Genomic DNA, 16,452 nt, shown 5'->3' on the forward strand with positions numbered 1-16,452 from the left:
GAACGGGAAATCACCCCAGATCGATTGGAAGAGATCAAAGTGTCTCTGGGCAATCAACTTCTCCTACGGTGCAGCGGCAATGACTAAGACATCTTCTCCGAGCTCCAATGTCCCTGTCGTATGCCCTCTATGCACATATAAGAAGCCCGCCATGTGGAAATACAATCTTCCGACACATTTTCGCAATTACCATGCGACAAGCTGGCCAGACGAAATTAACATCAATGTTTCCGCTGAAGAACACAATGGGCTCCGAGAGATTTGGGCGAAGCGTAAGAAGATCAAGCAATCAAGGCCACCTCGAAAGCAGGATCCTCTGCCACTGTCTGAGGCCCATAGCTCTCGACTTGCATTGTGGTTAGTGCTCCTTACTGCGTCCGTCTGAACCTTGTAACAAATATACCTCTTTAGAATTTCGGATTCTTTGCCAGAGAACAAAATGGAGACATCTCCCATGGGTCCTACCAGCAGCGACAGTCATGGTCCTGATCATCATCGCCCTCGCGAATTGCCGGCGTACCTCGCATCGGATGAGGAAGACGATGAACAACTACCTCCGACAATTACCTTGAAGGGTCTCCAGCGGCGTTCAATGACAGCACAATCAAAGCTGCGAATAGACTCTGAGTCCGAATCAGAGTCCGAGTTGGAGTGCAGTCACGGTGAACCTGAAGAAGACAACGAGATGGAGCCAGTGGTGACTCCTGCGAGTCCTGTCCCATTCGCAATGTTGTTGCCCATTGTTGTTGGCACCAACTCGGACAAGGCAGACACCGACATTATTGCTACCGTGGAGTCTTGTTCTCAGGCCACGAGTGCGATATCTTCAAGTCCAGTCAATGATCGAGGCCCCGAGCCGCCAGCGACAGACTCCAAGTCGACACCACAGGTCATTATTGGCAAGCGCAAACGTGTCGTTCGCTCAATACTCAATGCCTGTGATTATTGCAGGCATTTCGTCACCTCAGAAGAAGAAGGGGATGCAAAAGTATCTGTTGAGTGTATTGCAAAAGGCTGCGAAACACGTTGGGTACGTTCTTTGACTCCTGATGGTGGCAATTCTAATGAGACAAGTTCCATCGTGCGTGTGTGGTTGCAGCAGGCAAGGCTCTTACATGGAATTGGATCTGTGAGACATGCTCTAAGTGGAAGAAGAACTGTCGTAGATAGATATCCTAGATAGACAAGCTACAATAATACTAGTAATTGGCAATAATACAAATAAATTGTCAGAAGACTCAGATAATCTTATCTTGCCTTATCGTGAGACATTATTACCCGATATAGCAGGAGGGGGGGAGGGGGGTCCCCAGAGAGCTTGAAAAAAAAAAAAATCTGACCCTATATCCAACTTTCGAATCTTGACAGCCCCTTGGGCTGGTTCGTCGCGACGGCGGAGCGGCGATATCCCGCCTGCCTTGTATAAAAGCCCTCCATGCTGTGCTGCATCCAACCAACCGACCCCTAGGTTAAACGATGTACTTAAGTTTAAAGCACTGAGCACTCACCGCATTCGTCACTGGCGCGCTCCTCGCCCAGGCTGTGGCCGCGGCGCACATCGGCGGCGCGCAACTCCTCGTCGACATCAAGGCCCCAGCCCCGGCTGCCAACGTCGGGCCGTTCGTCGCGCTCTGCCAGCCCGTCCCAGTCGCTATATTCGACCTGAAGACGAAACTTGAAGCCAATTGCGTCAGCCACGACATTGTGTATGACTGTGGCAAGTGCTGCGACCCCAGTACGTGGCCCGCACCTTCCTGTCTGGACTCCATGACCATGCTCTAATCAACGTACATAACAGCTAAATGTGTGCGTATCGGCGGCGCGAGCGAAGCGCGCGTAAGTCCCCTGCCATTGTCACTGGCCGCTGGCAGAGACGCTCACCGAATCATAGTACTGCAAGGTATAACAGAGGACACAGATGTTCGCGTGTTTAGTGAATCAAGTGTAGCAGAGCGTTTGAATGAAAACTTGTGCCAGTGAGATGCCAGATGGTGCTGGCGCGCATTGACCAGTCCCTGAACACACACCGGTAGGCGGGCAGCTGACGCATTCACATGAATGGGTTACTAGGTCCGTAAAAGACATACCAGTACTGAAGCTTGTAGATAGAGAGCAAGTACTCAAATATGCAGGGAGTTACGGGTCGTCCGGTGCCATAAGTTCGTCGTTCAAGTCCAGATTCTTTTCAAGTTTGTTTCTATTGCGCACTTCTGACTTCGCGTCTCTCCACACAAAACCGTCTTGCTGATGCTGCTCATCTCTAGTTAACTGGGTGCTAGCGTTCATAAACACCTTGCAGAATATAGGTCGGCGTGCTAGCGAACGACACCCCTACGCTGCCGCGGCGCATAGCCATACACAGCGGTGGACGCATGGGGTGAGGGGAGGTGTAGCACCGAGGAGGCGGGGAGCGACTGCCAATGAGGCCGGATGTACTCGGACGAGTGCAGAGGAGGCACTGGGCGCGCGGCTGTGGCTTAAGCTTGGCGAGTACTGTAAACCCGGACCGGGACAACGCAGGACCGCTTGGCCCACAGAGATGCTGAGCTGAGGCAGAGTGGGACGATGTGGTCGCCGTAAGGCACGTTGATAGTGGCACGGCGTGGACGCGAGGGTGAGATGGACGATTTCGCGTGCGCTTTGCGCTCCGGAGAGTATTGAGAGTATGCGTGTTTGTATTTGGTGACATGCCGGCCATGACTTGGATTCCAGCCCATAACCGCTGCTCTTGTCCCCTCTGTCGTCATATCGGCGGGAGTGCAAGCGAGAACACCGAGGCCGCGAGCGGTCCTGGCGGTACGGAGTCTGTGGGGGAGTGATGGCTCCAGTGCGAGTGGATATAGCGTGTTGGAGGGAGGATTTGTGACACTGGTAGCAAGTGCAATGGCAATTGGCTAAGGGGGGGTCCAATGGGAGTTTGAAAGCAAATTTTTTTCCTTTGTTTGAAACAAAGAAATCTTTGTCTTTCTTTCCACTCCCGTTGGGGCTCCCATTAGCAAACTGCCTTTGGGTTTGCACCCAGTGTGAGGGAGACCCCCGGTAGTCGTAGTACTGTGAAGAGTGCAGGGTAGCCGGTGAACGCGTCGCGAAATGTCGGGCGTCGTAGTACATCGGCTGGGGATCGCGTTTGGATATGTGTCAAGACGGAGGCATTGCAAACGCACCTTATATAGCCCTGTTCTCGCGGTTTCCGTATCCCTGGCCTACCCTTCGAAAACGCCGTCGATACCCGACACATGGAGAGGCCACCTAGACCGGGCGCTCCTGGACTAGCGCCTGCGCAGCGAGGGAAAACCAGCGTGCCTGACCCTCAGAGTCTGCGGAGGCCAACGCAATAGGCCCATGCCGTCGTCGTGAGGGTGCTGAGTAAGGAGGTCACCCGTGACCGTCGTCAAGGTGATCGATTCAATAATCGATAAGATCAGAGCACCGCCACGCCACGCGGCTTGCTTATGGCAAGTCATCCCATCCACTGGAGACAACGGCGTCGCCCTGCGCTGCGGGTATCCTGATTCCTGAAGTTCTGTCGCTTTCCGAGCGCCGGCGTGCAGTTCCCTATATATACCGGTGGAGCAGCTATTCCTTGGCATTCCTTCCGACTGAGTGCGGCAATCATTTTGTTTGAAGCTGTGCCGGCATCGGTGCCGGACGTCATGGAAATTCATAAGATCACACCCCGTCACGGTGATTTTCTCGCTTGTCCTGAACCACCACCACGCGCAATCCGCAGCCCTAGAGCTGCATGAAGCTGTCCACCTGCCGAACCTTCCATGTACTCGCGCAGAAGAGGCTCTTCAGGTCGCTCACCTTCTTGCCGCCGTCTCCCGCCCTTGTGTCCCCACATCAGGGCCTAGCAACCTTGAAGTTCCTCACCAAGTCCCCACATATCACCTCTCGTGTCCGCCGTCTGGAGATCATCTGCCCTCATTATGGAAACTGGTTCACCGCTATCCTGCCCAGTGTTGCGCTGTTCACGCGCCTAACCAGCCTCGTCATCAACTGCCGCTACCGCTGGGAAGACACCCACCCCTGGGGATACTTCCACCCAAACACTGTCCAGGCCTTGCGATTGATAGCAGCGCTGCCCTCTATGCGCGCGCTAACTCTGTACTCTGTCGACCTCGACATTGCCATGAAACTCCTCCCACCACCGCAGTCCCCGCCTGCCCTGCGCCGTTTGGCGCTGCACAATCTGTATTTCGATGCTGATATTGGACTTGCACTTGATGTCCAAGCTTCCGAGCGCGAAAGCCGCAGCGTACCCAAGCTCAATCTTGAATCACTCGAGCTCCATATTTATGACCTGCACGAGCCTGCGGCGGACCTTTTCCTTGCGCGCTTCATCGATATTGCGGCACTGCGGCATCTACACGTGGTCTACCCACATTCCGAATTTGGGGAATGCCCGCCGCAGGTAAACGTCGTGCAGCATGCCGTTGACCTCGAGCATCTCCACATAACCGCCCGGACGTTCGACGTCCAAAATGGTAAGTCCCCGTGTGTCGCATCGCAAGCTCGTGGCTTACGAGGTGTTTGGACTTCGCAGACACGCGCGTCCTCGATATCAGCCACCTCCAAAAGCTGCACATTGTCAAGCTGACCGTGCCAGTCGACGCCCGACATTGTGTTCGATAGCGTGTTTAACGTCGTGGAGACTGTTTTGCGCTGCGTTGAGATTCCAGGCCCGGTCCGACATGTGATCATCGATCTCGCCCTCTCCGAGTTTAGCGGACACTCTGAGCTCCCACTCATTCGATCGCTCGCGCACTTTGCGGAGCAGCTGGCTCCCCTCTTACACTCATGGGTGGACCAGCATTTCATGCCGACGGTGTCCATCTGGGTCCACTTTCAAAACGGATATGTTGGGAATATTGGGGGGCCAGTGAGGAAGGCAGTATTAGATGAGGTGGGGGATCTTGGCATTGACGTGAATGTCGAGGCATTCGGTGATGCGAGAGATGCACTGAAATAAATAAGAGTGGATATCTATCTTTGCACGGTCTTCTACCTGCAGGGTCATTATATCCACTCCAAGACTTAGTTCTATGCAGATTCAGGCTGTGAAATTTAGTTAACAAAGAACTAGTTGTTGACAAAATTGTCTTTTTTTCCAGATTTGAACCTAATTGATAAATCATAAATTAACCTCTCAAATGCTTTATTGCTATTTTCATAAATGATGGCATTTCCAAAAAAAAAACCAAAAAAAAAAAGTGTAATCTATAGTATGTCACATCTCTTTCTATTGGCCACTACCTACATACAATACTACTTGAACCTAGTATTGCATCAGGCATGTCAACAACAGCACTCATCGTATTAGTTAACCGTGGCCAGCAAAACACAGAGCTTTGCAACATGTCTTGCTTGCCAGTGTGCCGTCACTTGAGAGTACCTTTGTCATGGGTCGGATTGGGCTGACGCTCAACTCCCCATTCTCCTAACCCCTTCCTTTCACCCCTACGAGTCCTACACAGCGCCTATCTGATCTGCCCTGGGGCCTATCCGATCTTATCCCTAATACTCTTGCATAGGAAAGTCGAAGTCACGAGTGTCATGAATAAATACCTGTACTCTACCTGCGGGTGATTTAGGCTTCAAAACCAATACCTCTCACGGATACAGGTACCTGCACAGGTATTTCTTATAAAACATCAGCAATATAAGCAGCCTATATAGGGCGTAGTTTCAAGTAATACACTGCTATAGACACCATAGGACATGAGAAGACTATAGTGACTGAAACATATATAAGAGAATAAAAAATTATGATCTTCTAAAGTCATACCTGTACTCTTGGCATCCATGGGAAATAGATACCTGTATCTACGGATGGCAAACCCGCGGATGTTTTCCTGCAGGTACCTGTGCAAAGATCTGTGGATATTGACACTCGTGCGGAGCTTTAAGTTGAACCTGGGGGACGAACATGCCTGCGAATATCTATAATGACAAGGTATGGAAGATTTCGTATGCCCTTTCCTGAATCAAAGGGGGGAATATGGTCATGTGGAAGGAGAACATTTCTTAAGCTATGAAGCTCCGCACGGCCAACACTTACACTATATACAACAGCTTTAAAAAAGCCTTTATTGCAGCCTTCCAAGGGGAGGCCCATGCCGAGATTGCTCAGCAGAAGATGGAAAGCCAGGCCCACATTCATACCAAAGGCATGGACACAACGAGTTATTTGACCATCCTCAACTCCCTCAACAAAGTCGTGCACTACGATGACATCAATCTCATTCACATTGCCGTGAACGGAATGCTTCGGGCCATTATGAACGTGGTCTACTGTGAACTTGGACAACCATAAATTAAAGGATATACGATCGTCCCCTCTGTGGCCAGGAACGGGAGCGAGGAGGAGCAGGAGAGGCCAGGGTGTCCGATCACCCCCTTTGCGGGCCCGCGTAGATAATGCGCGATAGCGTACCATGTACTCTATCGCTTAGATCGTCTGAAGTAGTACCTTTCTCTCCGTGCAAGGAGGTGTCAACGACTCATCAGGCCTGATTCAAACCTTCGACCACTGACAGCGACAAGGGACCGAGTTAACGGGCCCTTTCAGTTCCGATCTACCCCGCTCGCCATATTCACGGGCCCGACTATCCGGAAATCACATGTAACGTTGACCGATGATAGATGTCAAATACCTTACTTGAATGGGGGGTCAATATCCCTATCATACCATGTCATCAGCATACCCATACTGCCCCATGATTATCTATCAGACATTTTGATCTGGCTATATCTCTAGCAATTCTCTATAGATTCACATTATTATTTCACTAGTAGGTAGGTGGTAATATTGTCTTAATATAATCTGATATGACCATAGTCCCATGCCTTTTGAATATACTGTTATACCCCTTTTCTGTAGACCTGATATCTGGGTGCCCGGTGAGAAATGTATGGATGACCATGGGGTCAGTTTTGCTATAGTCAGATGGACATCCGTGATAGCCCTACAAGCCACCCATATTTTTAGGCACCCTATATACCTGTCTATATGGCTCATATCCTATTATTTCAATGTCCCAATAACTCACTCAGAGGTAAGGAATCTCCAATGAGATGAGGGTAGGAAGTAGAAGGGGGGTTGCCCTGAGAGATGTTATGCCTCCCATGATGTTTTATCCTTGAAATCTCTTGTTATTCTCCATTCTACATATTACTGCTATGTCACAAGATATTAACAATACAGCCATGATCTGCTAGTTAATTGTGGATCAAAAAAAGTCAAGTTCAGTGAATGAGGTATATCCATATACCCACCTACTCTGATTGATGATTGTACATACCTGGATGGTGAAATAAGACAGACATTCAACTGCAGGTTAGATGCAAAACTAGTGATGGCCAAGTCTGGTTCGGTCCGGTTTTTGGGATTTTTTGGCCGAACGCCGGACCGCCGGTTCGGTTCAAAACGGGATTTTGCCGAACGTGAACGCCAAACGTCAGTTCGAACCGGCCCCGAACGGGCGTTTTTGGACCGAAAATGGCTGAACCTGGCCGAACCGAGGGCCAGGTTCGGTTCGGAAACGGCCTTGGCCGAACCTGAACGCCGAACGCGCGTTCAGTCCGGTCCGGTTTGGGTTCGAACCGAAATCCCGAACCGGACCTGGCCATCACTATGCAAAACTAGTTTACATGAATAGTGGGGTCTATAGACTGAGTATTGGACATTGAGATGCATGTATTGGGGTATTGGGATATCTACTAGGACCCTGTACTGAAATTGGTCAGGGTTATGGCATGTGTTACAGAAGGTAGCTAAAGAGAGGGTAGGTACCTATGGAGCAGAAAAGAGTGTCTTTGCTATTACAACTGGTCAGAAAATAATTTCAAGTATGATCCAAGACTTGATTGTAGGATGGTATACACCTTCAAATGAACCTGTCCAGCACTTGAATCAACCTCATAGCTATGATGGTTTTTTATACACACCTCGAAAAAAAGCGAACATGCCAGGATTACCTAAATTGCCTGGGCAGGGTTGAACCTGCTGCATATGTATCAGAGATTGGGCGTATTGTGGGGTGTGATCACAGGCGTTTGTGTTACGTGTCTCAGGAGGCAGGTGGAGCTGAACAATTATGTCGCTGATGAATAGATAGTCCAATATGAACAACAAACACATCAGTCCTAGTACCCCGACCGGATGCTCGCGGTCCAGTCCAGGGGGAACCCGCGCCACTCCACCGCAAGATCCACCAACTCCTCTTGCTGAACAATGCGCGCATCCATCCCCTTCGGCACCCGGAACGCCTCGTCCTTCTCGTCAGAGTCGTAGTCATCCGGCTCGAGCAGCTGCTTGTCCGTGTGGCCCAGCCGGAGGTAGCGCATGCGCGCATATGCGGCGTCCACGGGCGGGCTCGCACGGCGGCACAGCATGCTCCGGAAGGCGCGGCCCACGCCGGCATCTGGCGTGTCCGAGTCGTAGTCGTCGAAATCGTAGCGGAAGCCCCCCCGGTGGGGCCTCCGGCCGCTCCCGACGCCGAGGAGGAGGTGCGTGAGGCGCGGACACAGCCCGTCTTCCTGCTCCAGTGCGGTGAACAGCGGCTCGAGTGTCTCCGCGCCGGGGCCGGTCTCCCTGTTCCGCGAGGGGCTGGTGTACAGGAGCAGGTATTCAAGCATGGGACAGAGACGCAAGACTGGACGCAAATCTTGGGGGACGAGCTTGTCGTCCAGGTCCCAATCCATGAAATCGATCGACCAGATCCCCATCTCGAAAACGAGTGTGGACAGTGGGGGAGACGAACGCTCCAGGAAGGGCGTGATAATGGACAGCCCGTTGGCCCTGCTGCCGGCCCAGGGGAGCACCGCCAATACCCGCAGCGCCGGGGCGACGAGGAGGGACAGGAGTCCGGTGTACTCTGTCGAGAGATAGATGCTGCGGAGATGCGCGAGCGTGAACACTGTCTGGTCGGTGTTTTCGGACGGACTGCCGTTGGCTGCGAAATGGACAAGGTTGGGGGCGTTCCTGAGCACGTGGAAGGGGTCGATGTTGGAGACATGCGTGCAGAAGTGGGTGAGTTGGCCCCAGGGGAACACCGTCGCGAGTGGCAACCGAGAAAGCCTCAGCATGCTCAGCTTGCGCAAGGCGGGGAATGTCGCCGCGACATCGTAGGTGTTCCAAGGAACGAGCTCAGAGCATAGGACGAGCTCCGACATGCGATTGTATGCTGCTGTCGGCGGCAGGATCTGCTCCAAGAATTCACGCCGGAAGGGCCGGTCAGTTGTGAACTCAGAGTAATCTGGAGCGCCAAGCAGGAGCGTCCCCCATCGCGGTGCGTGCGGCAGGAGGAGTTGGACATGTGAGTCGATCTCCTCCGTGCTACGCGGCGCGACTGTCACGCGCAGTAAAGCATTGCCACTGCGTTCAAGCTGAGGCCGGAGCTTCCTGCTCTCCCCTTCCGCTGTCGCAAGGGTCGTCCACAACGATGGGAAGCGCGTCAAGGCCAACCGCCAGCTCGTACACACGCCTGAGAGCTCCCACGGCGGGACGACAGCACCGCTCTCATTGCGCACATGCCCCGCGATTTCGCCCAGGATGTCGGGCGGGAGACGGCGCACCGCGGAGAACACCCGCCGGCACTTCTTCATCGTGCGCTGCAGGACCCTGTGTCTGTCTCTGAGAGTGTCGATGGCGTCCTCAATAGCGTAGGAACGGTTCTCGCACTCCTCCAGAAACGCCTGCATTGCGTGCGCCTCCGCCTCGCTCGGGACCGCGTTAGACCGGCGCAGCGCGTTGAGCGAGCGGGATAGTACGGGCAGGGGTTCGCTGAGCAAGCTGTGGCCCGGGTCAGCGGCGCCGGAAGGAGCGCAACGGCGCACCTCTCCCAGTCCCGCTCCGAGTCGGTGTCGGACATGACAGGCAGAAGCAAGTTGTTGATGGACACGTGCCTCGCATCGCGACCATCATGGCCAAGAGTCACGCGTGACCATTACTCAGCACCTCATTTTTGCACCACGACGAGGTTAAGTATTGTGTATCCGCGGACTGGCGCCACTCTAGGAGCAGTGGTCGAGGGCGGACTTTGTATATGCTGGGCATTGCGACAGGAATACGGAGACTGAGTGCAAAGGGCCCGGGTCTCGGATCTGGCTGCCTGCAACGAGGGTTGGGTATGAGCCTGCAGGGGGCCTCCGTCTTCAGCCTGGCTGAATCAGCCATATTCAAAGCTTCTCTACAGCCAATGTATTGTCCTGCCAGATTGCCAGCACACCCAGGATGCTCTATCATCGTCATACTTCCTCTGAAGTCCAACCTATGATGTTTGAATCGCAGAGCGCTGCAGTCGGCAGCGCATCTAGCGGTCCTGTGGATCGGGGAACAATACCTGAGAAGAAAGACCCGTCTCTGAGGAAAGACTGGGAGCCTCGTTGATATATTTATATAGTTGCGAGAAATAACCCCAGAGTCTCGCCACCTCAGGCTACCCCTACCTGGTAGCTCTTAGGCTTAATCGAACCCACGGAACCCTAGGCCTAAGAGGTACCAAATCCATGGTATCACCCATAAGGGTGGTACTATCCACAAATTGTGGATGGTACCATGGGTGTCACACAACCCATGACCATGGTGCCATCCATGCAGCCTTGGGTGCATCCATGGCCGTGTGGATGGTACCATGGTGCTTTGCCTGATTTGGGTGGCGGGGTGAATGGCTTGTAGCTCGCTCAAAACTGGCTCAAAAAATAAGCGCTTTGGTGCAGCCGGTAGGTCTCCTCCTGGGCTCTTTGATCCAATCACCTAGTGACGGGGAAGTTGCTGGTTTGACTGGAGGATGGCTTTTGCATATTTTGGGAAAAATACCCTTGCAATAATTTTTGCCTTGGCTTTTGGGTTGTCTGCTTAGCACTAGAAAATGAGATGTTTTTGCTCTTCAAAACAGGCCAAGTCTCATGAGATTTGCTGGGCAGACTATGGAGTTTTGAATATTTTTTTTTCATTTTTCTGGCTTTTGATTAGTTGGCAGTTCGGGCATGATAGATGGGCAGTGGGCAGCCTAAAGTACATGGAAAGTGATGTACAGTATGTGTGGAGTATGGACTACATGCCCCCCACCCAGTTGGCCATGCTCCTACCCCTTGGACTTTGCAGGGTATTGGGCACTGGGAGCCGATCGGCCATCACTGATGGCATCAAGCCGACCGGCATGTTCGATTTGGATGCATCCATGGTGCCAGGCAGATGGGGCCATGGATGCATCCATCGCTAGGCTTAATACCATGCATGGATGCATCCATAGGTAGTTTTGAAATTATTTGTGGTACCATCCATCTCACATGGATGGTACCACAGTCATGGTTAATACCATATATGGATGCAACCACAGTCATATATGGATGCAACCACAGTCATATGTGGATGCAGCCATAGGCAACTTGAATCAAACTGTGGGTACATCGATATGGACATGGTTGCATCCACATATGGATGGTACCATAGCACATGGTTGCATCCATGATATGTTCCAAATTGGGACATGGATGTATCCATAGGACATGGTGGCATCCACACTTCCTGTATGGAGTTACAGGGAGTTACAGGCGCTATGACCACAGAAAGAAGAAATATTAGTATAAATTGTTTCAAGTTATAAGCATTTTATACTGGTAGCATGGATAATTGTGTATTGTATTGTTTTATTCCAGCCAAGTTCATCAAGGAATTCCAATAGAATTATCAGTCTATAAATGATATTGTAAAGATAAATTTTATACTGATTTATGATTACTAAAGGTAATGTGGATAATTATGCATTATACTATTCATTTGTTGCCAAATCTGAGTGCTACTACTGTAGTAATTAGACCATAGGTTTATCAGTTTTGAGTTCTACCATGCCTGAGAGGGCTGAGAAATTTTCTTTTGATTGTAGTTGAATATTAACACTATGTTTTCTTGGCCCAATTACACATTATGTGAACTTGTGGTCTAATTACTACAGTAGTACAGTGAAGACTAGCCTGAGGCAGAATCCTCTGTGATTCTTCATTTCAAATTGGTGAGGAATGACTTAAGAATGACATATTGCAATTAATATTGGGCATCAAATCTTCGACATTGCTAAGTTGTTGGAAGCAACAAGTTGTCAAGAGTCACGAGTTGTTAGGAGCTATGAGTTGTCAGCAAAGGAAATAGTGAGACCTGGGCGCAAAAGGAGCCCAGATTTCTCGGAACTGTCAAAAAGTGCCGAGTGTTCCCCGTTTCGAACGCCATAGAAGGGCAATGCCCAAAAGCAGTTAAGAATATATGGAAATTTAACCCTTTAATAGCCTTCCCAACCTGGGTCACCCAGCTATTTTCGGATCCACTTCCTGTCAGCCATGTGACGTGCAGCATTGTCACGATGCCTCAGCAAAGAAGCCTCGGATGTTGCAGCCGTGGCCCTTCATACTGGTGGAGAGGGAAGCCTAGGTGCAGCACTGTGATATACTTAGTGAGCAGAGGGTTGGGGAACCACTTGAGGTGCCCTAAGTGAGCTCCAGAAGCTCCAAAATGTATACTGAGCCCTGCAAGGGCCACAATTGTCAAAAATGACCAGCTTTGGGTGATGGTAGTGAACGCTGAGGGAGAGCGGGGTACGTGTCGCATGGGGCAAAACATACTTATGTCTTCCTTGTTGTTACCATCCTCTGATTCATTCCCACATGCCAGCAGCCTACTCACAAAGAGTCCCATAGTGCACTCCTCACTCAGAGGCAACAATAAAGCTTCCATTCTGCCCTGCTACACCGACACAGGACCATTGACAAGATGCATACTGACAACTGCGTAGCTCTCCGTTGGGATTGCTAGCACAAATACGGCTTACCCACAGTCTGCTTGTCTTCTCACGGCAAGCTCACTCCCTTTCATCTGCAAGTCTAACACATTAGGCGTCATTATGTATTGGCCGTGGTCGCCAGCGGTCCGGTTGGCAGCGCTTAGCAAACGGTCCCAACACATTGTCGTGATTACCCAACGATTTATCGTCCATTGCTCATGGTTGGTGATCATTTCCCCTCAGGCACAATGGGGAAATAACAAGCCCACTCCTCCGCCTGCAGCTGGCACGTTACATGTGTCATCGGACACGGGCGATTTGGGGCCACCTGCTGACCCGGAATCCGGCTAGCGTTTATGACACATAGGCGGGCATCGGCGTTGACCAGAAGACTGAAGTTGGGAGTTGGGGGTTTCTTATTAGCCAGTAGAGCAATGTGTAAGATGATGAAAAATCGCCTGATCCACGCGAATTCGGGCGAAAGGTTATGCATTTATTTAATGTTTTTATGTCTTTATAATCCAAGTCAAAAAAATGTATTGAAATATTTGAAATTTTCCAGGTCAAAAAATTCATTGAATAGTCTAATATTTTCTGCATCAGAAAATTCATTCCACTATTCAAGTGTTCTATTATATCTCTCAGGCCTAAAAAACAGTTAATAAACTAAACTTTTTCCGCTTGAAAAAACTTGTTCCAATAGTTTATATTTTACAATACATTTTCCCTTGGTCTCAAAACTAGTAGAAAAGCCCAATGTTTTTAGATGAGCTAAAGAACATTTATAGTAATACTTACCATTTGTAGCACTAAAATACCCATTTGTAAATTCTGGATTGTCCAATAAATTCTTCTCTTCCAAAAACTTGACCTTTTTGGTCCAGTTGGTATGATGAAACCATTTGTTACAAAAATTTGCCTCTTCCTACTAACGTTCCCACCCTTAACATTTTTGAAACACGGCTGTTGTCACGGTTCGGGTCGGGCCGTTGGGCCAACGGGGCCGCACGGGGCCGCACGGGGCCGATTGGGCCCGCACGGGCCCGTACTAACTCCAGATCCCTCGCCACTTTCCCCATTCTTCCAACCCCTTCCCTTCACCCCTGCGTCCCTACGCAGCGCCCATCCGATCCGCCCTGGGGCCTGATGCCCATCCGATCCCTCCCTAAATACCGTAGCGTATAAAAACCGTACTTACAAGATGTAGTCGTTAGGCTAATATCGTCTATTCTCTGGGCTAACACCCATCTCTCGTGCTCCTCAGACCCGCTCTAAGGCGGACCCCCCGATGGCCCAAGCCCGACGCTGACAGAATATTAGCCTCACCCACGAAGGCAAGAAGCGCGACAAATTTCTACCGAGCACGACAGTACGATGGGCACCCCCGCGAACCAGGGGGACGAGCGTGCCCGATTCATGGTCTTGGGTCATACCGAACAACAGGAGTTCCTGTTCGCCCATCTGTTCCGAACGAATCAGGAGATGGAGCAACTTAGGGTGGAAAACACCACCCTGGCGAATCAACAAGTGGCCCTCGAGGCCGAGCTGTCCCGAGTAAACGGGGAGTACAAACGCGGTCTACCGAAAGGACACACTCCCGATACCTACGAGGCCTGGAAGGCAGAGGCCATCAAGCAAGACGGTGCACTCCGCCGCTACCGCATTTGCGATCGGCGCCACCGGACCGACCGTGGCCGCACCCCAAGGAAACGGGGCAACCACGGTCGCCGGACCCGCGGCAGGGCCCGCGCCTATGGAGATCGACCGGGCCCAGGCCCCTGCTACGGCCCACAGCACTCGCTGTTACAACTGCGGCCAAGAAGGACACATCAGCCGGATGTGCCTGAACCGGGCCGCATCGGCCAACCAGATCTGCGCTATCTTCTCGGAGTTTATCAAAGATAACGCGGATAAAGCGGATTTTGGCGATCGTCGCGAGTGAAGCCTACGCCCTCGCCGACGTATACCACAAGTGTCTCTAGTTACAACCCGCATAATCGATATTCCGTGTTGCCAATCCAGAGATACGTGGGACCAGACGTAGAAACCAACCCAAAGAACCCCGCAACCCGCCCGTTTCCACCCGCAAGAGAGGCCTGCACAAAGCCATGCAAGATACTCCGAGGCCCGCTTGGAAGAATTGGCCCGCGGCCAGCGCCGAAAGGCTTGTCGCGCAGATTCGAAAAGGCCCGCTTGAAACTACAACAGTGGATACATCCGGCCCGACGAGCCGAGAACGGGCCCGAGCTGGAAGAGTTCATACGAACGGGGTACGCCCCCGACGTAGCCGAAGCTTTGCGACAGCTACAAGATGCCCCCCCCCTTTCGGAAAAGCGAAGGCACCACGGCCACCCGGGTGGCCGTCACCCTCCAAGGGGTCAACGATCTCCGAGGATACTCGGTCGACGCCCTGCTTGACAGTGGAGCCACCTCCGAGTTCATGCACAAGCGGTTTGCGGAGGACTCTCAACTGGAACTCGAAGCCCTGCCGCACCCAGTCCCGGTATACAACGCTGACGGGACGATTAACGCTGACGGGGCGATCACTCATGTTACCCGCCTGCGGGTTACCATTCAGGATCACTCCGAACTTCTCACATTTGCTATCACGGACACCGGGAACAGTGACGTGATCATCGGGCATCACTGGCTCACGAAGCACAACCCCGTGATCAATTGGCGTGAAGGGGCAATCGCCTTCACACCGCGGGCAAACCATGTGTCAGATTGGGAATGACAGTTGTGTGACAGAGCTAGCGTCAGGTTGCTGTCCGGAGACATGCAGTTCTTTATGTATCTTTGTTACTGGTAGCACAAAGAATATACTTCTGATACATCATTGATAGGCCTGATAGACCTGATGGTCTTTGTATCTATGCTCTATTTAAGGCCACCTTTGTTGCACAAATTAAAATAAACAGAAATAAGCATAAAATGATTACAAATTCAATTGGAAGTTTCACAGACAAGTGTATGAGATATTCAATCAAAATACAATAGTTCTTGCTACTTATCATTTATAATAAATACTGAAGACAAGCAACTAAAACAAGCAAAAACTTGAACATAGAAGTAATAGATACAGGAAACAATACAGAATTGAAGGGAAATATAAATATATTATTACAGTATAATACCATTGCATGAACCTAGAGTTCTGAGGTCCTTCAACTAGAATAACAAATACAGATGATGGTAAATTCTGCAACCTTATTGGGCTGACTTCCACCGCCCATGATTCAATGCCCAACAAACAACCAGACAGTGTTCATCAATACCAGCATAGGTACCAGAGGGACGGGCCCATGCAGTTAAGTGTGTAATCACATGCTTAGGCTCAATAACAGTTAATGTTGTATGAGGTTCTGCAGCAACAATTCCAGTCATAAGTCTTGGAAAATATGCATAGGGTGTTTGTGATATATCTAGAGCTTTATGCTTATGCACAAGAAGAAACTTTCTAAGAAAGCCATGCAATGGAAATTCTAGAATTGATTCAATAACTCCTGTCACTATGGTGCTGGTATGAGGATCCTGGTACTGAATAAGACTATTGCCTGTATGAGAGCTATGAGTGCTGTATGACTTCCTATCTTCCTTGTAATTTCGTAGTGATTTTGCAGCAGGAGGTAGAATCATATCTCTATGGTCTAGGTCTGCATATGCCAGATGG

At 50.8% G+C, this 16,452-nt stretch overlaps 1 protein-coding gene across 1 annotated transcript; it reads right to left on the reverse strand.

Moving 5' to 3' along the window:
• Positions 1–8,148: 8,148 nt before the first annotated feature.
• Positions 8,149–9,884, reverse strand: MIND_00567900 (F-box domain-containing protein; the record flags this gene model as incomplete). The annotated part of the gene is made up of 2 exons (XM_037362447.1): positions 9,841–9,884; positions 8,149–9,796 (listed from the first exon to the last, which is right to left on the reverse strand). The coding sequence occupies exons 1-2, from the start codon at positions 9,873–9,875 to the stop codon at positions 8,149–8,151; spliced, it is 1,683 nt and encodes a 560-aa protein (XP_037220368.1). The 5' UTR covers positions 9,876–9,884.
• Positions 9,885–16,452: the final 6,568 nt, after the last annotated feature.

The sequence above is a fragment of the Mycena indigotica genome (genome assembly GCF_014461135.1).
Source record: "Mycena indigotica strain 171206Taipei chromosome Unknown Mind.scaff0005, whole genome shotgun sequence".
Lineage (NCBI taxonomy): Eukaryota > Fungi > Basidiomycota > Agaricomycetes > Agaricales > Mycenaceae > Mycena > Mycena indigotica.